This window comes from Atractosteus spatula, chromosome 23 (genome assembly GCF_055471065.1).
Source record: "Atractosteus spatula isolate fAtrSpa1 chromosome 23, fAtrSpa1.hap1, whole genome shotgun sequence".
NCBI classification, from domain to species: domain Eukaryota; kingdom Metazoa; phylum Chordata; class Actinopteri; order Semionotiformes; family Lepisosteidae; genus Atractosteus; species Atractosteus spatula.
In genome coordinates, this window is record NC_142728.1 from 8,610,661 (window position 1) to 8,638,101 (window position 27,441).

General features: G+C 39.2%; 1 protein-coding gene across 1 annotated transcript in view; it reads right to left on the reverse strand.

Moving 5' to 3' along the window:
• The window catches only part of ntng2b (netrin g2b), a 71,012-nt gene that overhangs the window by 14,881 nt on the left and 28,690 nt on the right, over positions 1-27,441 (reverse strand). Inside the window, exons 4-8 of the mRNA XM_088940661.1 lie at positions 20,241-20,416; positions 18,877-18,903; positions 18,119-18,184; positions 9,638-9,721; positions 8,105-8,221 (exon numbers count right to left, since the gene is read on the reverse strand). Coding sequence (XP_088796787.1) covers positions 8,105-8,221; positions 9,638-9,721; positions 18,119-18,184; positions 18,877-18,903; positions 20,241-20,416 — 470 coding nt within the window. The remainder of the gene's footprint in view (positions 1-8,104; positions 8,222-9,637; positions 9,722-18,118; positions 18,185-18,876; positions 18,904-20,240; positions 20,417-27,441) is intronic.

Sequence of the window (27,441 nt, forward strand, 5' to 3'; positions counted from 1 at the left end):
AGTCACCCCTTTAGGACAAAAAAGAGGTGTAAATGTAAATGTATTGATGTGTGCTATCCTTTTTCATATGTTTACAATTCCAAGGCTTTTTTGACAAAAGGCAACTCTGCAGCTGATGACTGGCAAGTGGTAACAGAAGAGCCCTATGAGCCAGGCTACTTCCCCATGATTTGCCATTAGCGCCTTTTATCACCCCCAAAAGCAGCAACCACCAAACTACATTATGATAGGGAATTATGATAGCTCAACACATCAGTTAAAGATATAACTTTATTGGCCATATACAATTTCTTGCATTAGGAATTTGTCTTTTCACCTACCCCAGCTTGCTCTCCATGAGACACACAACAGACAGAGAGAGATAGGCTTGGGGTCAGAGTGCAGGTTCAGCCATTTATATGGCACCCTTTGAGCAGCTAGGGTTAAGAGTCTTGCTCAGGGGCTCAACAGAGTAGGATTCCTCTGCCAGCCAGGGGATTTGAACCAGCAACCTTTCAGCCACAGGCGCAGAGCCTTAGCCACAGTGCCACCCCTCTGCCCTAATGTATGACATTGTCAAATTGGACAAAGTCAAGTAACTTTGTTAAAAGCAGCAATGCAATAGGAATAATTCTCCCATTACACAGCTGTTTGATTGAAAGCTGGAGACTATTATAAAGCCCAGCTCCACATGCTGGACGATTAAGGTTATTGACCTTATTCTTAATCAGTGGATTTGTATACAGATTGTATAGCTATAGCATAAAAGCAATGTATGCAGTACACAACAGTTAAACTCCATACAATCTGTAAAACAACACACAATATAGAAGACCCAAAATGGACAAAAACTGCTATGCAGTAGGAGAGACCAGAGGCATTACTTTAGTACCCTTGAAAAGTCACTGTACTCTGATTGCTTCAGTGAAATGCTCAGCTGTATTAACTGTAATACAGTTTATGGATAAATGTGGGAGGCAAATAAACCAGTGAAAATAATACATTAGTAATACAAGCAGAGGAACGCAGCCTTTCTGTTACTTACAGTACATGTACGCCGTAGCAGACAGACAACAGCAGCCCAATACTGGACACATCGGTCTGAACAATTGCTGGTTATCTGGAATCTGTTCTTCACTAACTGTCCTAATCAAGGATTTACCTAATTGTACTCATCTCTCCGTTGGGAGTCTCACAGTTTAATTTGCACTCTTTGCCAGCAGAAAGCCCTGTGGTGACACAGCATTCTCTCAGAATAAATCACAGGCAGCACACCATTATCACAGCCTGAGCCCCACTGGGCTTTCCAGTGGTGGATGGAGGGGGAGGGGTCCAAATCCCTTCTCCGCCTCACTCATATGTAAAACTGGATACTTTTCTACTCTAAATGCCATCTGGAGGATGATTCAGGACGGCCAAACTTCTGCCACAGTTCACACATTTTGCCTTTCATATCGTTCCATGATGCTTTGTGCATGAACAGAGGTGCTTTTTCTTATTCAGGGTTAAGAGAAACAATCTGGCACGAGCTTTCAAAGGCTTTTATGGGCTTCTTTGAATGTGCATGAATATTACCACTTTGAGTCTGGATGAGCTAATTCTTTGTGCACAATCATTCCAGTGAACATATAAACATTGCAGAGAAAATGTCATAGCTGTAGTGATATCAGCAATCTTCCCTTTACCTCTTTCATGTTGTAACACCATTGTGTATGTGATGTTATGAATCCAATTTTGGCTCTTTAAAATTTTAAATTAACGAATTTTCTTTCTGTACCCCAGTGACTTTTTATCTTGCTGATAACCTCATATTAATGCAAAATCATAACAAACTGAGTGAATAATGGAGGGAATTTTATTACCCGTTGTTAAGAAAGGCATGTTAATGTTACTGTACTGTATATGTGCCAAATGGTCAATCAAGATTTAATATGGAAAAGAAGTTCCGGTGTACAAATCTCATTCCAGCCTGAGAGGGAGGCAGACCATGCATGTTGTCCTTCAAAACATACACTGTAAGGGCAATCTGCCTTTTTTCACACTGCAGGATCCCACAGTGCCCTCAGTGCAAGTTTTTATCAATTGGAGGAATGACGTCGTTCAACCGAAAAAGCTGCAAGCTCACAGTCACACACCTAGGGCCCAGCCAGTGAACCATTCAAACTCACCCATATGAGGTACTTCCCAGCCAAAAGTGGGCAATCCTGGTCAAAAGTCACCTAATTCCACAGGCCAGACTTAAAATCTAATAATTACAGCAATTGATAATTCCTTGCACTTGTTTATTGATCTTAGTGCCAAAGAATCTCAACATGCTTTGCATAAAGGAGGAACGTTATAATATATTAATATACCTCTGAAATGCAGCATCTACCTGGTTGACATAGCAGATAAGGTGCCAAAATGAAAAAATCCTTCACCAATTGACTTAAGGAGGAAATTTTAGGAGGCCAGAGTTTGTAAACCGAAAGTGGAATTTAGACAGTATGTCAAGGTTAATACTCCTATTGTAATTAGCACCAAGGGATCTTTAATTTACTAAGAAGTGTGGACTTCAGTTTAACATCTCATCTGAGAGATGGCATCTTCTAATGAATATTGTCTACTTCCATTATATTAAGGTTTTCATATTCTGGTCCAGTGGGAAGAGTGGCACCTATAGGTCCAGTGACACCCCTTGCAGTCGCAGTCTTGTTTTCCTTTGAGGTCTCCATTCTTAGAAGTAACACGAGGGAGTCTTGAATGTGCTTCAAGAGTCAACTTCATCAGTTACAGGATATAAAGCTGTTAGGTCTCAGCCTGTGTGCTGAAAGAGCACTTTCACTGGGCGAGCCACATGGGAGACAAAAATTAGAAATCAATCAATATTGACATTAATCATAACCCATTCCTTCTTAGAGTACAAGAATGGACAAGTACATCAGTGAGCTTTGTATCTTGCCTTTAAAGAGCTGCAGCACTTTGCTACTATTGCCTCTGAGCACAGCTGTATAACTGGTGTTATGTTACCCTGTGATATAACAATTAAAAGCTTGAAAAGTGGATGTGCAGTATGATATCATATTAACAACATTAGAAAGCTGCAAAGTATGTTGGGAGAGAGAATTGTTCACTCTTGTACAGAATCATTCTTAAAATGTACAAAAAGTGTATTGATTTACTTATTAGTATATTCTTGAAATTTTGGAAGTGTGATAAGTACACAAGTACAGAAAAAACATACAATATAAAATAGCAGATCAAGCTAATTACGATTATTAATTAACACCCTATACTTTTTCCTGCGCTTTTACTTTCCTCCACACTGCAAGCAGCTCTATATTCCCTTCAGTTGGCATGATTATTAATATTGTGATTCATTCTTGTATTCACAAATGCACTGTCATTAATGAATCACTAAGGGATGGCTTGTATTTTGGGGCAAATATGTAAAACCAGAAGTGCATTCTTCAGGGGCTTTGAGTTATTTTCTCATTTTGTTGGTGTTAGATCTACAGAGCACACAGATTTCTAACTAGGTAACGGAGTGATTAATTGCTTGTGAGCTGTACCTCAAAAACAAAGTTATCCACTCTAAATACAGTACATGGAAACACTTTAAAAGTTCAGTCAAAAGTCTTTTGCTGTATATTTTTACGTCTTGAGAGATTGAAATATGCCTGTGGAAAGTGATGATGCTTATGCCTGCTTTGTGCACTCTTCAAAATCTCATGACAAGACACACAGTAAGGAATGAGTGCTTGTAAGTTTGCATGTACACAGGAATTCTTAGAAGGCACATGGGGTCTCTAGTTTAAATCAGATGGTGGCAATGCCATGGCCAAGTGACTGAGAGAAGGACTGCACTCTGGGAATGTTGCTGGCAGGAAGGGTGCCACATGAAGTCAATAAGAGATTCTGGATCCAATCACTCAGCAACGCTAGACTCCAGCAGCACTACTAATGGGCAAAACATACCCATAAGAGACTGAGACCAGAGACACGGCAGTTATAGTGGCCAGCACAGCCTGGAGCGTGAAAGACCCCTAAACCCATTTACAGAATATTACATAAATCAGGCTTGCTGGTGCGTAATGCAAATTCCTGTGACATCAAGAGACTAGTGCAGTTTATGCCTCATCCTCAACATGAACAGGGGTCCTTGTTTATATTGGTCGGAGGTGGTGTTTTCCAAGGAAGCGGAGTCCTTTGTCCCTTTTGGCAGTTGCATGACATATTTATACAAGAGAATGAAATATTAATGTATTAGGGAGCAACACTGCTTTGCTAGCAATAATGGTAAAAAGGAACATTCATGCCAACTCTAGAAATGGGTTTGGATGCTAATCTTACTGCACAGCTGTCGCTTGACCCACTATTACAACAACACCAGTATCGGAGTAATCCTTTCATCTTTCAATATTATAATGAGGGTCTGTCTCTGTCTGGAATCTCCATCATACAATGTGGCCTGTTGGTCTGTTATATCTAACTAAGTAAGGGAAAGGCTGGATGGACATTTACACCATCAGTTAGCTTTGCTATTCTGACAGATACAGTATATTACTACATGACGGCTGGACGTGTGTTAATTGTGGACACATTAAATGATGATCACTTACACAGGGGTACCTGATGTAAATATACCATGTGGTTCCTATCACACATGACGTCTTGTCTATCTTCTTCATCTTGTGTACAAATCCACAAATGGTGTCCCATCCACAACTGACAGAATCCATTTATCTTATGCAGATTAAATTTTATCTTGAATCTCATTTTACATTTCTAAACAGGTTCAGTGTATTTAAAAATAAGAAAAAAGGACTGTAGCTTCATTGTAAATGCTTAAACCCCAATATTTAGTATTGTCCTACATCTTCAGTTTTACTATGTATAATGACAATGAAGAGCTCATTAGATACAATTAAGTCCAATTACTGTATCTCTACAAGGCATTTTCATTGCCTAAATCATATGTTTCAAATTTGTAAAGCTTCATTTCCAGTAATTGTGCCAGAATTGCTATTGTCACACTCTATTCTAAATGTGTTTTTTTTCAATCCAGTGATTTAGTTATTTCTTCTTTGCTGATAATCCTTGAAACAAACTCTACAAATCTCCCCCACTGCCATATTTAGTCATTAATAATCCTGCAACTACAATAACATCAGTCGTCCTTCAAGGCAGTGGCTTTGTAGTATGCCATTAATCATTGTTTCCTTTTTTTTTTGCTTTAAGCATTGTGCAATCAAGTAGGCTTTGTTTCCCTATATGTTTTTGTGTTGACAGAGAACGCAATCAAGCTTATATAGAAGTCCAGGAAGCACATGGCCTAGGATATATATTCTATGGTATAAAACAAAGGCTTCTAGAATGCACTACGAGTCTTGTACATTTGCAATAAAATATTTACACTCTCCTGTTCCCTGTAGCACATTTCCCTTCAACTCTGAATCATGAGTAAAAGGAAACTTAATAGGAGAAACTAATGTAATAGGATGAAGTGACTGATTTGAACAACTAGTGGGGCACACTTTTGTCTGGAACAAAAAGAAAAAGCACAGAGACATTGTCCGAGAAGAAACAATATAAACTGCACTCCCTTCTTCCAAGTCATATCAGGTCACTGGATTTAGAGAGGTGAGGAATTTACTCAGACTGTAATGCTGTGTATCATCCTGCAGAAACACAAGCTAAGCGCTCTGAAGGGCTGCTTTCATAAAAGGTGCCCTGTGCACCACTATCCAGTATGTTAAGAACTTTCTCTTTGTGGCAGTTTAATATTGTCAGACAAAAATGAGCTGTGAAAGGTGGTGAGTTTGTATTCACCCCTATTGCAAGTCTCTCACTGATGTTAAATAGGGATTAGTAACACATTTCAAAAACCTTTAATCCTTGCATTAATTACTTTGTGCGGTTTATAACCACTCTGCATCTGGTGTCGTGTCATTTCAAAGCTGTCAGAAGAAACATGGAAAGGTGGATAAAACACTGGATTTCCCAAATCTGTAATTCAGGTTTGTATAAACTACCATGGGGACAGAGGCAAAGAAAGGTACACAATTTCTCTGACAGCAACACAGCAGACATGTGCTGACTTGACAGTTTCTGAATTGGGAGAAACATTAACAAGCAAAAAAAAAAGAAAGCTTTCTTTTTTGTTAGGCTGCTGGGTCATGTTTATTTGACTTTGGGACTGTTTTCCTTATGGACCTGGGGCTGCAACCTGGCATCAGTTCAGCACTAAGCCCACCTCACCTCCCCCCCCTTCTTCTCCCCTCTGGGATTTAAGCTGTATGCCTGTCCCAAATCTTTCCCATCTCATCGCTCACAGCCCTGTCCCTGACCTTCTCAGATCACACATCAGCCCACATCAGCTCGCAGATCCAACATCGCACCCGTCCCAGTGGGACCGGTGCTGAAGAGTGGTGATGACAGAGAGTGGGAGGACCAGAATGCTGAGAGACCCATTTACTGCCTCTCTCGATCTTTTCCCATCTCCCCCCCCATCTCTCTCTCTCTCTGTTTCTCTCTCTCTCGCCTTTTCCCTCTTTTACTTTTAAAAAGGTTTCAGTAAAGATTAACAGTCTTGAGGGACTTTTTATTTGCTCTTTATAGTTTAGTTCACTCTGGCAATTACATTGAAGGGATTGAAGGGAGGTATTTGTTTTTGTAATGTTTCGTTTTGATTCATTGGCCACAAGGAGCTCTCTCACATACCAGGGAAGGGAATAGTATGAATTTTGTGAAAGCTGAAGCTAGAAACATTTCCAAAAAGGAAAAGAATCCAAGTATCTAGCTTTTCCAGGCTGTCATATTTTGTGCCCCCCTGGTTTCTGCACAGAAGCTTCAGTAGTGTAGACACTGAAGGGTAACGTAAGGAAAGCTCAGTGCATGGCACTGTTAAGTTGGCACGATGGCCTATATACCTTAATGACTGATTTAGCACAGCAGTAAATGTTTTTAATCTCCTTTACTGGTTCTGGCTTAGGAGAGAATGTGGCACACTATTACACCTATAAATCACTGTAAGTACCAAGGATCCCAGCTGCTGAAGATCTGCTGGGTCTAGATAAAATATGATTTCAGGTTGAGTTTTCTTGCCAACCTGGAACAGTGTTCGGAGAGGTGATGGTGTGCTTAGATCATAAGGGATCCCTGGTCAAAAACTGCCTGAAGACCAAATGCTGATCCTGTCCTTTAAGCCCTATTGCAGATTGTCAGAGAGAATGATGCAGCTTGTTCATAAGCCACAAGATAAATGAAAGCACTATATATTGATGAGAACAGTAGTTTCATTTCTTTTGTTTCTTTCTGCCACGTGCACTGAATTGTTAGACCTACAACTGCATTTTTGTGGAGTGCTAACAGGCCAAGCTCTGTTAGCCAAGCCTTGGTTATGTGCCAGCACACCTCACACACCCACATTCAGGATGTACGTCGGTGAGAAATCTGCCAAAAATGTTTGTGTGAACTGATGATGTTTGTTCTTGCGCACAGATGTTCCTGAGAACCAGTGTGCTAGTAAATGCTTCACTGGCATTTTGATCAGTCCCATCCACTAATACAGGCATTTCATCATCACTAATTAAAATGTAATAAACTATTCTGCATCTCTTAATGGAGGAGAGAGACGCACCATTATTCGCACTTACAAAGCAATAAAACTGAAAGAGACAATTATGAAAAACACAATTCCTACTGGAATATCGCTTTATTTTTTGTCCCATAGGGTCCAATAAAATATAAAGCAACTTGAATGTTTCAATATGTATATACATAAAATATTACACATCTCAGAATACTCACAATAGTCAGCAGTATAACTTTTCTTGTTTCCCATAAGTTCTTAAACTGCATCTCAGAGTCTGCTCTGAAATGCATTTGTTAGGACTGCAATGCTTAATTTCTAGGCAGTGAATGAATGCTTCAGATTCTAGAAAGATATAAAGGACAAAACTCACTTTCTTGTTTATTCTGTAAGTTATATTGTGGTACTAGGTGATATGGTACAAGTGAGCCTCCATTAATTAATTAAAGAAGTAATCTTTATGATAATAAAGTATTGTCAAAAAACAAATAATAGTTACTATATCTTTCTTACAACTATTACACTTGTATGCTGTCTATTGGAACACCTTACCTTGCTCTTCTTTTAACATTTGTACTGTTTCCTCTCGGAGGGAAGGGGGTGGTGGTAGTGGGCTCTCTGTCTGAACAGTGGAGGCTTGAGGGGCTTGGTCTGAGGCCGTTACAAGCTCTTGAAGGAATAATTTGAGAAAGTATTGACTTGATGACATTAAGAGCCACAACAGGAAAGGAGTGCATTTGCATACGAGATGCTGTCTCAGTGTGTTTTCTAAAAACGGCAGCGCTGTCACGTAGCAGGGCAGGAGCGTTGCGCGCAAACAATGCTGAGCTCGACAAAACCGCTCTCTGTTAACTGCTGCAGTGCCAAGGCCGGTCCACAGCTGAGCCTGCTAGCCAGCTGTGCATCCTCTCATAGGTGGGATTTTTTTTTTTCCGAAACCCCGAAATGGGTCTGCAGCATTGCAAAGATCAGAAAAAAAGAGCAGGCTTAGGATTTTAAACTTCTAGTCAAGAGAGGAAATATAGATGGTCACAGCCTAGATAATCTAATCATAGGAGTAGAAACATAAAACTGAATTCTATGGCTTTAAAGGAAACACGATGTGAAATATTGATTACTGGAAGTTTAATGCCTCTTCTGAACTGGAAACCAGTTATACGAAAGGCACATAAAGCGCAGCTGTCTTTGTTAATTCATGAAATGTTTTTATTAGATTCATCGTGCCCAAAGGAAGACAAAAAACATGTCTCCCTGCCTCCCAAGCTTCCTGAGTTTGGCACTGTAGGAGTTAAGTAATGGGGATTGCTGCAAATCACTGTGTGTACTCTAATGTTTCTGCCACCATTCTCTCCCACTCTCACGTGGGTTAAATTTTCTCATGTAGGACATCCTTACTCCACAAATGTTAATTTCATATTTATGCCAGCATCATGTTCTACAACACAAAAAAATGTACAGCACTAATATAATACATTACAGGGATTCTACTGTATAACCATGCAGTATAAAGGAAATGCTTTATTAAGTCTAACATCTACAGATAAATTCTAACAGTTTATGAAGCAATCATCTTGAGCTTTCTGCAAAAGTGGAATTAAAATTATGTTCCTGGGATCCTTTGTCCAATAAGGTATCATAAATCCCGATTCAAAAAGTGAAGTTGTTTATTTCGCAAACTGAATTCCCTGCCAATTAGCATTTAGAATCCATTTTTAATTTCATGGGGTGCTTTTTCACAATAAAAACTGAGTTCAGAGCCACGTACACTTCAAATAAGTCATATTCACTGCTACGCAGAATTGAAATCTGGGAGCAGATCTCACTACATGAACCTCTCCATATTTGTGCAGCCATGGTTGTTTCAATAGTGATAGGCATTCTTGCTGTAAGAATATTTTTACTATATTTATTTTATATATTTAATATTTTTGCTGTAATTTTCATAGAACTCTGAACTACTTTTAAGGCATAAATATTTTGTGAATCCTGAATTAACAGGGAAAACAGTACTCATAAACTGTTAGAAACGATTCTACTCTACTAGCTCTAAACGGGAAGTGAGAAATGATACATTTAGATTCCCACCTGGTTCCTTAGTGGCAGATTCACTTAACAGGGAGCTGAGTTTGGGCTCAGAGGCCTCAGTCATTCTGATGGTGGTTGTGGTGTCTATTTAGCAAAGAAGGGTCTTTAGTTCCAAGGACATTTTCTGGGGTGACACCAACTGACTGATCATTGTAAGAGTCCCTAACCTTGCCTGTTGGAAAGTTCAGACGAGTGGATTGAAGAATGACTTCAAAATATCAACTAGAGACAATATAGAAACATTAACCTGATCTGTCACTTCTTTCAGCTGTTGCCTCAACACTTCCTGCTTATGGCTTCTATAAGAAAATTATGAGTTTGAACTCATCCTATAATAATGAGCAATGCTCTCAGGAAGCTGGTCTGTGCAAAGGTAATGGTTTAATGACTGGGAACTCTGATTGTGACCTTACACCCGAATGTATGTGTGACACATGTCCGAGAAGCACAGTTGGCACAAAGGCTTCAGCCATGTTGCTGATAAGAGTGGAAATTGTTGAGGTAGAATCAGAATATCTCATGGCTTCAAGCAGCCTGGCATGTTGATATTTTATTTAGATTCTTCTCTCAAGCAGAGCCTTATACTGCCTGTGGCAGTCCTCTGACAACAGTAAAATATGTTTCGCTCTAGGAAAACAAAGCACAGCCCCCTAGACTCGTTACAATCTGCATTCTGTTGTTCTTTATCAATTGACACAGTAAAACCTCTCCATTTTTACTGTCATCTGTCCTTATTGTTTATCCATGCAGAAGAAATACTATCAAGTGTGTTAATAAAGAAGTCTTCCATTCTTTATTTATATACATTTACAGTGCAATAAAGGTACTGTATAAACACACTGCTTAGTCGATCACAACAATCCTACAATCCTTTTTACAGATGACCCCCCTCCATTGAAAGAAGCCAGTTAACCCCTTACAGATGCCAAGTTCAAACCAAAAGGTCTTTTATGAATTAACTGCACTTGTTTTAGAACACGTGTTAATATGCCGTAGACCTACATGAAAACTCCTGTTTATAAGGGAAAACAGTCATTTCACTCCACGAAATTCAGTCTGCAGGGAAGAGATCTATGTTTCGTACAGCGAGAAGGTCCCACACAAGCCTGTTTGTTTTGTGATCAAATGTGGACATTCAAAATGACGATTTTGAATTGATCCCATTACGAAACCTTGAAATTATTTGCCAACCTCCGCTGGGCGCTTTAGATTTTAAACTGCTTTCTGTCCTCAGGAGGAGAAAACGGTTCTTGCCGCTGTGCCTCGTAGTTTCGTGACGCTTCCTAACAGGCAGAGCTGCTCCCAGCACTTTGGCGGGTAGGGAGTGGGATTCGCTGATGACAAACTGCGGGCTGCCGGTTTGAAGCGGGTGGATTTTTTTGGTGCATATTTCCAAAACCTCCCCCCTCAGCCATCTGCCACAGTGATCGCCAAGCTCAGAGCAGATCAGCTCTACAAATGCCAGCTCCGTTAATCTGGATCAGATCAGGCTTTGAGCTATTCTTGTAGAACAGCGCTCGTAGGAAGAAATATATGGAAGGGGTCAGGGGATGAGGGGACTCTTTCCAAAGCTCTTCAGCGCTATGGTTTTTCTACCCAGGCGTTCCTGAAACACATAAAACTAAAATTGATGACAAACGTCTTGTGACGCCTGAATTAGAATTACAAGGGTTTGAACAAAATCGGTATTTTATTTCTCGTTTAGTGTTAAGAGCACAGAATTTGGAGATATCTGCACTTCCACTGAGCTGACTTCCATTAACAAGCGAAGCAGGTGTGAATTACAGAAACCACCCCTGCGCTCATCTAGAAAGATGACGCTGTGAATCAGAAAGGAGGAATTTATTTAATTGAAGTAGCAAAGTAGGACAAAATCCCTCATTGACATTTCCCAGTCACACTGTTACGTGAACAGGTGTGTAGTTAGTAAAAGAATCATAAGGTAAAATCATTTGGGAAATGCCGGATTGAGAAAAAATATATAATTGGAAGTGTGTTGAAAAAGGATTCTTCGGAGTAACAGCAGTGAAAGTTGGGTGGATCCTTGGGGAACGGCTGAGTTCAGCCTGGATGTGGCCTGAGCACAGATTGGCTTGACCTTAGAGAGCTGGTGAGTGGGAAGTGAGTGGAGCTGAAGTGTGGAGTGAGGCAGTGACAGCGGACAGCCTGCGACAGCTTGCTCTCCCGCCTCAGGGACAAGCCGCTTGCCTGGAGCTACAGTTTGCTCAGGGCAGAGGAGCGTTCTGAGACTCTTCTGACAGAAACAGAGGGGACAAGTAAGACTTCCTCAGGAGGAAGGAGCCCCAAGAGCAATTCCCAGAATGCTTTGGTGATGGTTTTTCAGTCTAACACTCATTCAATCCCTTTCTGAAGGACTTTTTGTGCTTGTTTGATTTTTTTCCCCCCTGTATCTCACAGGCGACAGGGAAGATTTCATTTTTCCAGAACCAGGAAAAATGTAGTTTACAATTTTGCATTACTGCAGTTGAATTTGCCAGGAAAACGGCATAGAAAAACCTGTTCATTTTTCATGTTCATGATTTTATTGCTTTACATTATTGATTGTGTTGTGACACAAATGGCTTATGAGGTTTTAAGTGCTGCACTGAAAAGTCTTGCGGAAAGCCTTGACTTTGTGGAGGACACTGTTTATTTTATGCCGTTTGTTTTGCTTTTTCAGAATCCTGGGTGCTAGGCATCCCTGCAGTTAAGACATATAAAGAAACATATTGTAAAATATGTTATATATGGCAAAATCAATAAAGGTACTGAAAAATTCTAATGTACTATATGTGTACAGGGTGACACAGTGATGTAGCGGTTAGCGTTGCTGCCTCACAGCTCTGGGCCACTGGGTTCAATTCCTGAGGTGCTGTCTGTGGGGAGCTTGCATGTTTTCCCCATTTTTGTGTTTCATCCCACAGTCCAAAGACATACTGGGAAAACTGGCCTTGATGTGGGTGTGTGTGTCCGTCTGCACTGAAAAGGACTGGAGTGTTTGATGTATAAATACAAAATATTATTTTTATTCTTCATTATAACACTTCATTGAATTTTAGAGTTCATCTCCATATATGTTTATGAGTATTTTTTTAAGATTAAAATCTGTATAATATAGGTGGCATGGTGATGTAATGGTTAGATTTTAGTACCTCACATCCCTTTGTCCTGGGATCAGTTCCAACCTTCAGTGTAGAGTTTGCGTGATTGTGTGTATCTTCCCTCTGGGTAACTGGTCTCCTCCCACCTCCCAGAAACGTGCTAGGTGAATTAAACAGTGTCTCTATACATAGTCCCTGTGCTTGTGTGCATGCCCTGTGATGAACTAGCATCCTGGCCAGTATGTACTCCTGCTTTGAGCCTTGTGTTTCCAGGATAGACTCTGTGTTCTCACAACGCCTATTTAAAATAAGCCATGGATACTGGTTAGAAAGTACTGTCACAATATGTTTCTTCATATTTCTTTTTCACAGGGGCAGGAAAGCTAGGCCTACCTTATTCATTGCACTTTACTGTGATTACAAATAAGAGCATTTGATGATTTATCTTTATTTAATAGAAAACGAATAAAAGAGGATTAACTAATGAAGCAACCAAATACTATGAATGTGATGTTATGAACCAAGGTCATGCAGCTCATCAGAATTAAGCTGTCCTGCTTCTACTAACCCTCTACTGGTATTGACAAACAACAGTGAACAGGAGAATCACTGAGAATCAAGTGGATGATGTTACGGAGATACGGGGTGTTCGGCAGGGCTCTCGATACAGACCGACGTGTTGCCGCGGTAACCACAGCTGAGCCCAGTTTAAGAGCTAATGAGTCTCAGCTGGAGGAACGCCCGGAGTACAAGCCGAACACTTCCCAGGGAGGGCTATTAAGCCAAGACCTTTAGGCGAGAGAGGAAGTGGTAGATCAGCTCTTCGGTATGCGGAGGTTCGGCTATGAGAGAGCCGGGCCGAAGCAGGATAGCGGTGGGTGTGAGGCGCTGAGATACGTGCGGGCGCTGTAAGGAGAGAGCGTCTGCCATTTGAGTGCAAAAGAGAAGAAACTAGCGGCTACAGTAAATCCCCACAAGGGGAAGAATATGACCGACAGTCTCGGAGGAGACTGTAACCCCAATAAGGGGCACAGAGAGTGAGCGACACTTCTAGAGAGAACTGGGTATAACTGTGAAGCCTTAATCCCGGAAGGGACAGTGAGGAACGACAATATGTGGCGCCACCTGTCCTTGTTGCCCTGTTGAGGGTGGCTGAGAACATCACCACTCTCGGAGGAGACCAAGTTGCAAAAGTGTGCCAATGGTGGCTGCCACAAAGCCCCGTGGTGTCACAGTGTATAATTACAAAAACCTAATCACTTTGGCATTAGTAATGGAAAAAAGAAAAAACAGCACCAAAGCATAAAATAAATAAGCCGTATTTGCAGTACAAACATCGTTTGTTTTCATATTACCATTATAACACGGGATGATTCAGCACTGTCTCAGTTCTAATTTAATTACAGTGTTAAGTTTCAATTAGAAGTTTGTGTCATTCTGTTTCAGTGCAGTTGTAAAATCCTGTCCTCCCTCAGAGTGTTACTGTGAACCCGGAGCCATACAGTCACCCAAACAGAGGAGCAATGTAAAGCTATTCTCGTTTCTTCTGGAAAAGTCCAAGGTTTAGCTCTCAGCTCCACAATGGCAGCTGCTGCAATGCCGATAGAAAATTCCATCTACAAACCAGACTCACTAATTATAAACACTGGCCAAATGGTTGCTGGTGGACTGAGGTACTGCCTGTCATTTTGGTTCGGAGACAATCAGATCAACAGCAGTGTTATTTGGCTAAAAAAAAAGAGATTAGCAATTGACCACTCTCTTCCTCATTAGGGGACTATAGAGGCTGTATTTTAAAAATATTTCTCGAAAGGATTAGTGTTACTTCCTATTAAAATGTCCAGCAAAGCGTCTTTCAGGGTGCTATATTTAAGAGTACAGTTTAAATCATTCTAATCTGAGAGAGTATGTTTTCTTTTTCCAAATTCAGCTGGTAAAATATACGTTATGAACAGAGCTCTGACACTCCTACCCAGATTTTTCAATGCTTTTGCAACTGAGGCAATGGATTTTAATGCCTGTTCCCAGAGTCTAGGAGACCCACAATGTGTTCTTTAGCCAAGAACAGATCATCCAAAGAAACAGCTGCTCATGATGATGCCATCTGCAACACACTTAGTTAATACACAGGTGACTGAGTAATAGCAGGAAAACATTCCCTTTGTCATTCTCAGGAACTAAGAAGCATTAAGAAGGATGAGGGAAGCTTATTACCTGCTCTGAACTCTTCTCATTCACACTAAAAGGGTTCTGTGTTAACAGACTGCACACAGAGTCAGTATGTGACTATACATGTGACCATATGTGGGACCTTGTCTGTGTAAATGTGAAAGGATGGCATTTGGAATCAAAATATGGATTGCAAGATATCTGCCTCTGTTATTGAAGTTCTGTCCTGTAGCTCTGGGATTGATATTAATCGTGTATGTCATAAGAACAAAAAAGGAGCTTCTGACTGTCGTGAAATATTTCAAAGTTGATTAATAATCTGTTCTCTGAATACTACTACTACTGCTTTTAGTACGCCTAGTATTCTATGATTAAGTGTTGCGAAGTGCATGGGTGTATAAGATATTGATGTGCTTTTTAGGTATTGCAAAATATTGATGTGGGTCTCACTCTCAAAGAAATTTGTAAAGCTTTTAGCAGATGTCTGTTGCATTGAAAGGCAGTATCTAGAATACCAAGCTAAGAAATTTGTAAAGCTTTAGCTTGGTATTCTAGGTACTGCCCTTCAATGCAACAAACATCTGCTAAAAGCTAATTAAATGTATTGCATGGTTTTCGTAGACTAGTTGTTAATACGTTATAAATAAGTAGTTATTTTTTGTAGGGGACTACACACTGGATAAAGTGTCATCGCAGAGCTATTGTCTCTGCAAACAGCTTGATCCTCTTATTTCCGACAATACCGGTATATTAATCTGAACATACCAGCACGGGTGTTCACATTTTGCCTTCGTTCAAACAACATATATTGTCTTCATAAATGCACTATAGGTTGGTAATGGGATTACGAAGATTATTGAAAGATTAAATCCCAAAAAGTGGGGATAGAAAGAAGGCAGGCATGCTCTTTGTCATGGGTTTAAAAAGAAACCTCAGGAAGAAAAGAATAGGAGCACTTTAAGTGCCTTCTTGTCATCATGAAGTTTTAAACAGCAGGCAGTCCATCAAAGTGTGAATGGATTTCTGGAGCCTAGTTTCGCAGGGCCGCATGACTTCATTTGTAGTGACTCTCTTGATAAACTGGGGCTCTGTTGGCTAAGAGCGAAAACTCCTAGCAAACACATGGCTTGCTAATACTTTGCTGTCACTCAGCTCCCTGCCGTTGTCCTGTACATACATTCTGAAAGCATTCTGAGGGTTCTGGACCAGTACTGTGGAAATAAAGTCATAACTAACAGAGTCAACAAAACATAGGTGTGCATTTTTTTTATTATTTCACCGCAAGTGTGGCTACACAATTAAAGGGTGATATTAAGGAATTGTGTAGCTTTTTCTTTTTTTCTGAGTGCTCATTTCACTTGAATAATGTACCATAAATTGGTTTAATCTAAATAAAAGTGATAATAGCAATGGAATGTCAATTTAATGAAAGAATTGATCAGACACAAACAGAAGCTAGGTTATTTACCACATCCAGTAGCAGAAGCCATGAAATATTCTGTTTCTATTAACTGATTTAATTTAATTTCATTTATACTTGTTTCATATCCTATTATGTCTGCATTGTTTTACCTAAGATTGCTATTAGCAACCAGATTAGCTATTAGATTGTGTCAATTTAATTGCCCAACCAAGCACAAACTGTTTCTATGTGAGTTTTTAAATTGAATTAAAGCAACTCAAATGGGGAAGCGTTTTAACGTTGCACAATATGCTTCAATAAGAAAGTGTCACACTACATTCCTTCCCTTGTATCTTTATGTGGAAGCAAACTTTAAATAGGAAATGTAGCTTCAAAATGTAATTAACGTGAGTTACCTAACCAGGTAGAATGACATAAGAAGTAAACAAAGTACATATGTGTAAATAATTTAAATGAAATGACCAAAAAAATAGATTATTTAAGCCTCTCCCTAACTGTATTTCATATAGGCCTTTGTTGCTGAGCATTTAATCTTTTCTTGTTGGTGTCTGTCCTGTCTTTTTCACCAGTTAATAAAGAAATACTAATGTATTTCAAAAATGGTCTAGAGTTTTACTGTGCCTATCACAGCAATAAACACAAGCACTAATAATGTTAACTACAAAAACAAGTGTTCCCAAGGTGTTCAATTACTATACTGCTTACACAGAAGCACATTAATACACCCAAATCAGACGGACACCTACTAAAGCAATCGCACAGACACCCCCAGATACAGTAAGAACAGATATGCAGACATAAGCTTCTGTCATCCTGCTCATGTTTACGGTTTTTGATGGAAAAACCTTGCAATGCTACAACACAAGTAGCAAAACACGAAGGTAAGCAAACTAATTGCTGCTTACAGATTAATATTCTGCTTGGCATACTTATTCAGTCGGCTATTACTTCTGCTAGGACTAGTGGAAATACATTTTTTAGAGAAATATACTTTTATTTTGAGTGTGCAATTCAAAGCATGACCTTTGAAGAGTTAAAAAAAACCCTTTGAGTATACTAATAAGCGAGACAGATGCACAGCAGATAAAGCTCTGTTTCTTTGTTGCTTTTGTGCAATTGTAGCAATTTTTGTTTCTAGCAAGTAATAATGTTGTTTAAGATTTATAGCTTATAGGAAGCCACCAAGCATGAACAGTTTATGAAAGACAAATGACTAAATAGCAGTAATCCTTTAATAACTTAACTTGACTTCATAATACAATTTTATTTATGAGCTCCTTCTGACAGAGTCTTCACACTGAATTTACTGTACTGTATATCCAAGATTCTAACCCGTTTGGGATAGTCCATTAGTAAACCATTTTACTCAAGAAAGTGCATTTAAAAAGACGGTCTTTTAAACGACAGAAAATCAACATCTTCTACTAGAGACTGAAACCAAATACAGTACGTTTACTAGTAAAATAAATGACTGAAAAACGTCATGGGATTGTAGTGGTTATAAACTTCTTTTATCTTTAGTACCCCTGCTGTTCATGTTTTTATGGATAATTATTCTCTCCAGTTAATATTTTTTCCCCAGCTTACAAGTAGTGTACAAATGCCCCAAAGTGCACTCTTAGTTTACTTAAAAGTTTGTTATAAAGATGGCATTTCCTCTCTAGACAGATCAAATAGCTTGGGGGCAGCAGAAGACGGAAGCTGATAACCATAAACCTCTATCTCTCCGGTCACGCAAACTACAGCACTAGATCTGCCCGACAGCTGACATGTTGGTTAGAGTCCCACCTGGCTGAATGGTTATAATTGGAGTTGTGGTGGCTGTCACCGTGGTAACCTGCACCGGCTCATCAACTACCAGTTCAAAGAGAAGACAAATGTTGGAATGTGAGACAAAAAAATGGGAAAAAATATCAGTAAATCAAATATCAAGAAGAAGCTGAATCAGAGGGAATGTGAATCTAGCTATTTGTGATTTCATTACTGTTTTCAAATCCCCACAGTCCTACTACTATGGTACACCACAAGGCCTGTAACTATTAACCACAGGGAGCTTGCCACAAATATATACAGTAGTCATACGTCAGAAGACCATGAAAACCTGTTACCTACGCAATAAAAATAACATTTCAATGACTAGATTCATTTTAATGGCTCCAAAAGTGACAGAATCGATCCCAAAGAGAAAACCTATCAAACTCAGGTACTTGTTTAGATCTGTCATCAGGCCTGTGTGACAGTCCTGTCGACGGCAACAACTCGCCACAAATCTATATTACAACGCACTTCGTCTTCGAAAAAAATATTCAAGTCCCCTCCCTTCTCTCTACAACATCATGACAACTTAGGAAAAAACTGTGGAAAAATTTTCACATGAGAGTTTGACGTTCAGAAATGTCACAGCAACAGAAAGACTCGCCATTAGTAAAAATAAGCAACAAAAACGGCAACAAAACGAAAACACGTGTGACACACAATCATGCACGATGGATTTCACGACATATCTTCTTAGTTTCTGTTCGACAGAGTTTTAGTGTATTACTTACTGCCCATGGCAGACCCAGAAGCTGCACCTGGAAGAACAAAAAAGTATCATTAAAAATAAATATTTAAATATACCTGTCTTTATTTATATCACTAAAATATATTAACACCCAAAGACATTATTATTGGTGAGTGCAGGTTCAGTTGTACCAATTGAGCCTCCTTCTACTTTTCAATGTTCTGAAAATATTTATGTCCCCCGATATTGAAAAGACAGAGCAAACAGCTTGTTTTTATATATGAAGCTGACAGCTCTGTCAGAGACTGAAAAAGCTTGCTCTTCCCTGTGCGCAGGTACCTGTCCCAGATTTTTTTATTTTATCACCATGGTATCCTTTTAAGGGACTTTTCCTTCTAACTTGTTGAAGAAGAAAAATCTTTTCAAGTTGTCGTCCTCTGTGTTCCTTTGGTGCTTTAAGCAAGAGAGTGAGTGCAAGCTGTTTCACTGGGATTCAGTTTCAGACCCTTGCTGAGACTTCAAGAAGTATTAACAGTAGACAATGTGTTGGAGTCTAATTTAACACTAACATTATGTGAATACAGACTCATTTTTTCTTAATTCAATTTTGATTGCACTATTATTATGTAACTTTATTCTGTAACTTTTAATTTTGTGATTTTTATTTTTATTTTCCCCCGGCGAGCTCGCAAAAAAGACATTTCATTGCCAGCAATTACTGCTGCACGCTGTATTATTGTGCATTTGATAAATACACTTTGATTGATTGATTGAATGATTGATTGATTGAGTTATCTGTGGTATTTAATTATAACATGGATAAGCAAAATGAACATATCTGCAGCTTTCTTGCCTGCTGTGCTATTTCTGACATTATACAATTAACAACAGTATGATGATGATCTATCATCATTATAATTCCATCCCACATGTCACAATCATTGTAGAAAAAATATTTTCTGGATTGTGTTAGTGGGACAAAATCATTTATTACAATTATAGATCAGCTGAGCCACACAAATCATTACAAGCATGGAAGAATAAATGAAGTTCTAAACTGACGGAAGAAAATCATTTTGATGTGCCTAAGTGGGTCACAGAACGAGATCCTGGAGGAGTCTGAAGCCAAAACTAATCTTAACCGGTAGCTTGGGTTATAATAGGAATAAGCAGAGATCCAGGTATGCAGCAGTTCCATTAATTCCTCTTTTGGAGGGATAGTTTGCATGCACAAATAAGCTCAAAGCTTAGACATATCTATTAATGCCACATTTCAGTTAATTGCAAACTGTTTGAGCTCACCACAGGACAGTATGCTCTGCTATGGCCGCGGACATGCTACTAATATTTTTCACCCAAGATCTGTGTGCCATGGCCCTGTAGGAAGAAAAGCACGGACGTGCTTACAGGTGTTGGGCGATCCATGGGGTGTGGGCAGATAGGAGCCCGGCCTCCATGACTTGGCGCGGAAGTTCTTCTTGCATCGCCCGCAGTCCTGGCCAGTGGTGTTGTGCTCACACTCGCACTGCAGGGTGCCGTCCTCGGAGGGCCCGCACTGGCTGGCGTGGAGGTTGCACTTACACCTGCAGGGCGGGGAGAGGCACAGGACCTGGTCAACAAAACGCTGCTGAAACGTCTGAACGCCCTGTGCTATGATAGGCATCATCCTCATCATCATCATCACCACTGGAAATGAAAACAATGCACAGAGAATTAGTGTCAAAATGGGAACATTAAATACAGGGTGTATCAGTCAATTATCACCCATTCAAATGTCTTCATTTTCCAGTTTACAGAAGTACCATATTTAAATTTTTCTTTATTGTTTCCTAAGAAAGGATCAGGTCAAGACAAGCCCAGTGTGACCAGAGGAGAGCTTATGTCAGCAAAGGCAGACACGTACTGTACTTTGTTCTTTATGAGAAACAACAGAAGTCCCTCAGTTTTGACATCAGTCACCGGCTCTTCATTGCGTTGCATTACGTGATGTGCTAAACAAGTGTCTCAGCCAATTCTGCCTTGACAGCTTTGGACTGAATCCGAGAAATTCCGCTATCTTAGGGTTTAAATCTTAGGGTTTTCTCTAACTCCACCGTGCAGCGATGTGAGCTTTTTTGTTGTTTTTGGGATGATATTGTGCTCTGGTTATCAAATGGTAAAAGCATTTCCAAAATGTACTCTATTTAAAGACATTTAAAGTGTTGTCATGGCAACACTTACACTTAGATGGAAAAAAAAGATATAGCGAGAGAATGATTGAATTTTAATAGTTTGGAGAGTCAAATAACCAATATACATCACAAACCCTTGGCAAAAACAAGAGCCGAAAAACACCATTAATTACAAACTAAACCCCACTAGAAACAAATCTGTTGACAGGAAGGAACACTTCCAGCTCATGTATTCAATTTGGCAAGACTGCAGCATTCTTCCAACTTGATTTTGGAGCTTCGATACCAAAATGAAAATACATATTGCAAAGTTGTCTGAGAAGGTGCTGTACTGTGGTTTATATCTTATGTCATGGAACTTCAGTTACAGTTACCTACATTTTTTGAATTTTGAAAGTGCAGTATCCATATATGCACACATGCACAGACCTATGGAGCTGGTTAATCCTTTGTCAGCAGAGACATCTGGAATTATCTAGGGATCTAAAGAGAGCACTTTGGCTGCTCAGTGATGTGTACCAGGAAGGAAATGGAACGAGGCTCCATAACACAAAAGACCTGGAGCATGCTACCTGTATGTCCTTCATAGGAAAAACTAAGAAGCACCTAGGTTTTGCTTCATGCACTTTGCCCTTGATGGTATACTTTGCCATTCACTGATAGTCCAACACTTGCTGTATCATCTTTAATTGTGACTGAGAAAATTCTGTAGTCTGTAGCTGTAGTTTCTTAATCTATTGGTATTTGATCTTTGGTTATAGCTTTTTACAGCTATTGGACTGGTGTCCTGTCCAGGGTGTATCCTGCCTTGAGGCCATTGTTTGCAGGGATAGACCCCAGCTCTCCCCTGACCCTGTACTGGATAATGTGCTTAGAAAATGGGTGGATAGCTACTGGACTTTGAAAGCCTTGTTTCATTTGAACTGGGTAAGAATTTACAAGCATACCTCACATTGCCTGAAAACGGTGTACCACAGTAAAAATACTCCTTTTGTTGAATTCATTGACTTTTAAGAAACAATGCTATGCAAATGACAAAACTATGCCTTCAAAGCGAAAGTGATATTGTTGTAAGAACAAAGTAACAAAAAAAACATCCCCAAAATGGGGGGGACAAATTTATTTACCTAAATGGTTAGAAAGAAATTAACAGGAGGCTATGGCTGAAAACGTCCATATGAAAATGATGATATCTCTAATGCAGGGTTCCCATGACTTTTAAATCATAACCTTTACAGATGAGTGAATGAATTCCAATGCATTTTGTTCCGCTGGAGTGAACAGCTATCCATTTGCATTAAATATTCAAAGGGAGAACCTATGCTACTTCAGAAAAGCCGGCCTGTCTACATAGGGATTTAGTGCAGTTACTATAGTTTTTCATCTTAATATCTGTATTTGTACCATTAAAAGGCCTTGAAAAGACAATGTCCAGAAAAAAAGTCCAGCTGATTGTTTCTTATAAATCCTTTCTTCTTATTGTCTTTGCAGGATCCCACATAAGAACATTTATAGAACATTGTTAGATTTTTAAAAACCTGTTTTGGATGCATGTAGCATAGTTCTTCCATCCAAAACACATCACATAGCTTTTTAAAACACAGATTATACCTGTATATGTATGTTACCGAAATAATATCTGATATGTCCAAGACACAGGCAGTATATAATTGGATATGAAATATATATGGGAATACAAATAGGCTGAGGAGTGTGAAAACAATAAATCATTACATCATTTTTTAAAGGTAAAATTGTATGTTCATTGCACTTCCTACAGGAAGTTTTAATTGCACCTCTCCCCTGATGCTGAGTAAGCAAGCCAACACACCAAGTTGCGTGTTTTAATTTAATTAACTTGAGTTTCAGAAGCTTATATATATAGCTAAATATAGAGTATACAGCTAGATGTGTTCTGCTTTTGGAAAATCCTCAATTCTGGAGGCTCTTAGAAGCTCTCTCAACAGTGAAACACAGATATCCAGAAAAAATATAGCATGGCACAGTGCCACCTACACCACAGTTCTGTTTGCTGCATGAAAGAGCTCTCATTCCTCAGTGTCTATAAGCATTCGAGTTCCGCCAAATACCATGACTCTGTCTGCAAGCAGAAATTTATCACACCTCACCACGTAAATCGGACACCTTTTATGCAGCATGTACTGTAAGGTTTGGTGGCTTTTATCAAGCAACAGAAGAGCAAAACCAAATGCATCTTACATAAAGTGCCTTACTTTGATGTAATACTGGATTAACCCCCAAATTCCCATCTTGTCCTGCTCGTATATGTTACATGCTTAGCCATCAAAAAACCCAGGGCACTTTGTGCATCTGTTTCAAACTCGTGAGCCTTTTAAAAGCTGTTTACGTCTGTATGCTCCTGGGGACAGTCTGCTTAGGAATGTTTGCTTCCTGCTACTATCCCCTGGCACAAATAATGTATGAATGCAATCCACATTAATGTTTAAAAAGTCTGCAAGTATAAGCAAGTCATCAATTGAAAAAAATGCTACATGTGTTAATGCAGCGCTTAATACAGCCAGAATTCTGTGGGTCTTGATTTAATGAGGATCTTGAAATACAAAGAGAAAGCATTGAATTGATTCAAGCACCTTCAAAATCTACCAATACAACATGTAGAGGTTTTCTAAATTCCTATGTATTGTTATTGCCATGAACATTTCCAGTTATGAATGGATGAAATTTAAAGATGCACACTTATAAACCAAGAAAAAACTAAGGAAATAATAATTTAGTTTAAAGGGAAATTTAAAGTCAGCTGTACCAAACCTGGTGCCCTCCCATAGGGATGAATAAGGCTTGTCTAAGGATAGTCATTATATATTGCAAACCACTCACCACTACAGAAACAAATGTTGTGCAACATGTATTAATAGTCTAAGGTAAGGTAATGATTGTATGATGCAAAAACCTCTCTTTTCTGCTGTGGATTAAAGTTGAATGGCACACCTTCGGCAGTGTAGGTTAATTTCTACAAGTAACTTTTCTCACTGTGGTAGTCTGTAAAAGCATAGTAGATGTCATGAAATCTCAGGAACCATGGGAATGGGAATTTGCGATCACACATTTAAATGCTATTTTCAGCCTTGTCCCTGAAGCTCAAGGGCTCATGCAACAAAAAAAAAACACGTCTATTGAGCCAAATGACAGTCCAGCCCTGTGTCTGTGGAGGGCACTGTCCTGCAGTTTCAGTAAAACAAAAAAAGAAAGCTGTTGCTTGCTTTGAAGCCAAAACCATGCTGCTATGCTGGGAGCAAACCCTGACCAACATTGTGTGCAATCTGGAATGGAAGAGCAAAGCCCATAAGGTCTGCTTTTGGCCCACAGTTGGTGTGAAAACTAAGGGCAGGGGAACGCTCCTAATGTGTAATCCACTATTTAGACCGATAAAGGCCTTCGTGGAAGTAAAAGGAACATATTGCTATTCTGGAAGCAGTCCAATGACAAGCTGAAAAAACTGAATGTTTTAGTCTTGAAAAGAGAAGGCTATGTGGAAATCTGATTCAACTATCCAAAATCTCTCAAAGGCATCCCAGGGGACATCTTCACAATCAACAGTAATACGCAAACCTGACAATACAGGCATGGCATAGTTCAGATCAGAGATCGGGACGCAGTTTGCTACACAAATGGTTGTGGGAGTCTGGATCATACTACCCAACCATGTTGTTCAACTTAAACTGGCTTCTGTCAAGACGTGGATGAATGAGATCCTCTGATTTCACTTTATCTGCTGAGCATCATGCCACAGAGTACAAGACTGCTTCTCTTTCTTCTGAACAGGACACCAGCCCAAAGCCACAAAGTAAAGAACAATTTAGAATAGTCAATTAAACATAGCCAAGAACTTAAGCTTTTCATTCATAACAGGATAAAATGGAAGCAGAGTACAAAGTATTAGCAAAGAAACCAGACTTACATTTCGTTACAATCAGTTTATGGCTACTTTATGCTAACATATACTGTAGTGCATATTTCCCTTTCAGATCCAGATCTTTTTAACAGGGAAATGGGACATAACTTGGAAAATAACAAAATGCAACTATTTCAACAAGGAAACAAAATTGTATTTCTCCTAGTTTTCCCATGCCCAAAGGGATTGGGCAGCCAGTTGACCCTAGAGGTTTTTTTTCACCTTACAGAGCAGTTTTAACTCCAAAACTAATCACCTTACTGCTCAGTTGAACTACAGCTTTACCATGATCTGATCAAGCCATTTTGTTTTGTTTGGTAAACATAAAGGTTTTACAAAAAATGGTAATCATGAAAATGAGGAAGTCAAATTGAATATAACTGCAGCCAAGCTAGATCTTCATAAACTGGCTGCACCAAAGTATAAATCTGAGTTATTTTTAATAAGTGTAATGTGTTTCAAAGTGACCACTCGTGCATAGCTATTGCTCTGTGGGATAAAGTTTTTTTAAAAGTATACTGTAACAGTGGAAAAAATGTCTTCTCATCTTCTTTAAACGGTAATCAAAGAAATTAAAGAAACTAGTGCAAAAATGTGCTGATGTATCTGAGGTATGAGGGTGACTTTAATCGGCGCAAGTGAAGACATTATTCTTACTTTTTTAAATTCAAATTTAATTTGCCTTTGGTCTGTACTTTGGTTGGCCTTTTAACGAACTTATACTGTATATCACAGTCGACATCAAACTGTAGTCTAGGAAATGCTTTTGTCTTTTTTTTGCCCTCTTTTACAGTAGCTTTGGGTCCTAATGAGCTCATGTGGGTCCAACCACAACTGTTATCTAGCTGGTGACAGTATGTGTGGGATTACAAACAACCTTGAGACACATGGTGGAGGTTTGCTTCTGTGAATAATTTCCAGGGTATAGAAAAAAGCATCTTCAGTACTTGGTACAAGAGAATTAGAGTTTTCTTTTTTACATGGGAGTTGAAAATGCAAGGAAAACGTCAGCAGCAGTACATGACAAGGACAGATTTCTTGTAGGAGCTGTTTTGTCACATTCAACCCCAAGCAGCAAATTCTGTCTCTACCCTTACAGCAAATATCAGTGACAAAAAAAAGAAGGTGCTTTGACTTTCTGTAGGAATTTCAATAAACCCTTTCAGTATCTTAATGGCCACAATGAAGTGCATATTCATCATGTTCTTATCCTTATACTTCCAGGTCTTCCAAACACAATGAGCCAGAAGGGCTCGGGGCAAAGGCAGTTAGAATGTTAGACGTTCCTACCATCAATCTGTGTAATGGAAGCTTAAATAATGAGAGTTGCATTTAAGAAACGTTTTTGAACACCTGAATCAGAGTGTAAGACAATCCTGTTAGAAAAGTAATTAGAATAACTGGAGTAAACTCCTAAAAAGGTACTAATGATTATTTTGCTCACACTCTTTATACTTGGGTATGATTCAGGTTGCCCATTTCTAGTGACTGATATACACATTAAATATCTTCTGTCTCTTTTTATATCATTTAAATATTGCTATAGAGAAATCAGACATTGATCAGAATGTTTATATATGGCAATGCGTTATAGATAACTCTTGTTCACTGCCACATCTAGCTACCTGTTTGCCTTCCACTGTCAGTTTTATCCCTGTTTAAATAGAAAGTTCATGCTGTTGCAGCAGAAATTGGCAATTCTATTCATTTTTTATCAAGTGGGGCTCTCAAGACAACATTTTATGCACTCCACACTCCAACAGTCATGGGAGACCAAGATGTTAATTTAAGAAGCATGTTTTCAGCATGGTGGCACATTTTAGAAGAAAGGAATCCTTCCTCAACACTGGAATGAGTAGCACCTTTGGAAAAGTGAACAGAACTTTCACACCCTCTGTTGCAACAACTACTGAAGTGCTAATACTGCAAATTCAGCTCACACCCCCTCCATATGCTACGTTTAGGAAGTGACAATATTTACACACAGCAGGATTCTTTGTTTTAGTGTACATGCTGACTAAGGTGAGCTTTCTCTGATGTTGCAGAGATGGAAATGAATTTTCCTAATTAGGTGCTTCCTAGCCTTTTCTGTTGGAGACCTTCTCTGGCCCTCTGTGACAGCTAGTATTCCCACAGTGCACAGCAGAGAAATTAACTTTGCATCATTCTGTATTACTGTTTCACAGCATTTGCATACTGTAGATAAAAACCTCTGTTATTTTCTAGTCCACGTTTAGTACTTTCAGATCACTGTAGAATCCCAGCATTGGCGATCTAGCAATTCATTGTTTTTTCTGCTCTCTTTACTAGATCACTATACATAAAGATGATGATATAAAATGCTGTGTAGGAATGCTAGAAATTCATCATGCTCTGTAAAAAAGTTACTTTTTAAAATCTACATTAAACTGTTTGAATAGAGGCAGGCGTTAACCTATTTCTTCTGATTTCTGAGCTGTGGAATAGGTATACATTCACGTATTGAATCAGAGGCTGTCCAAAA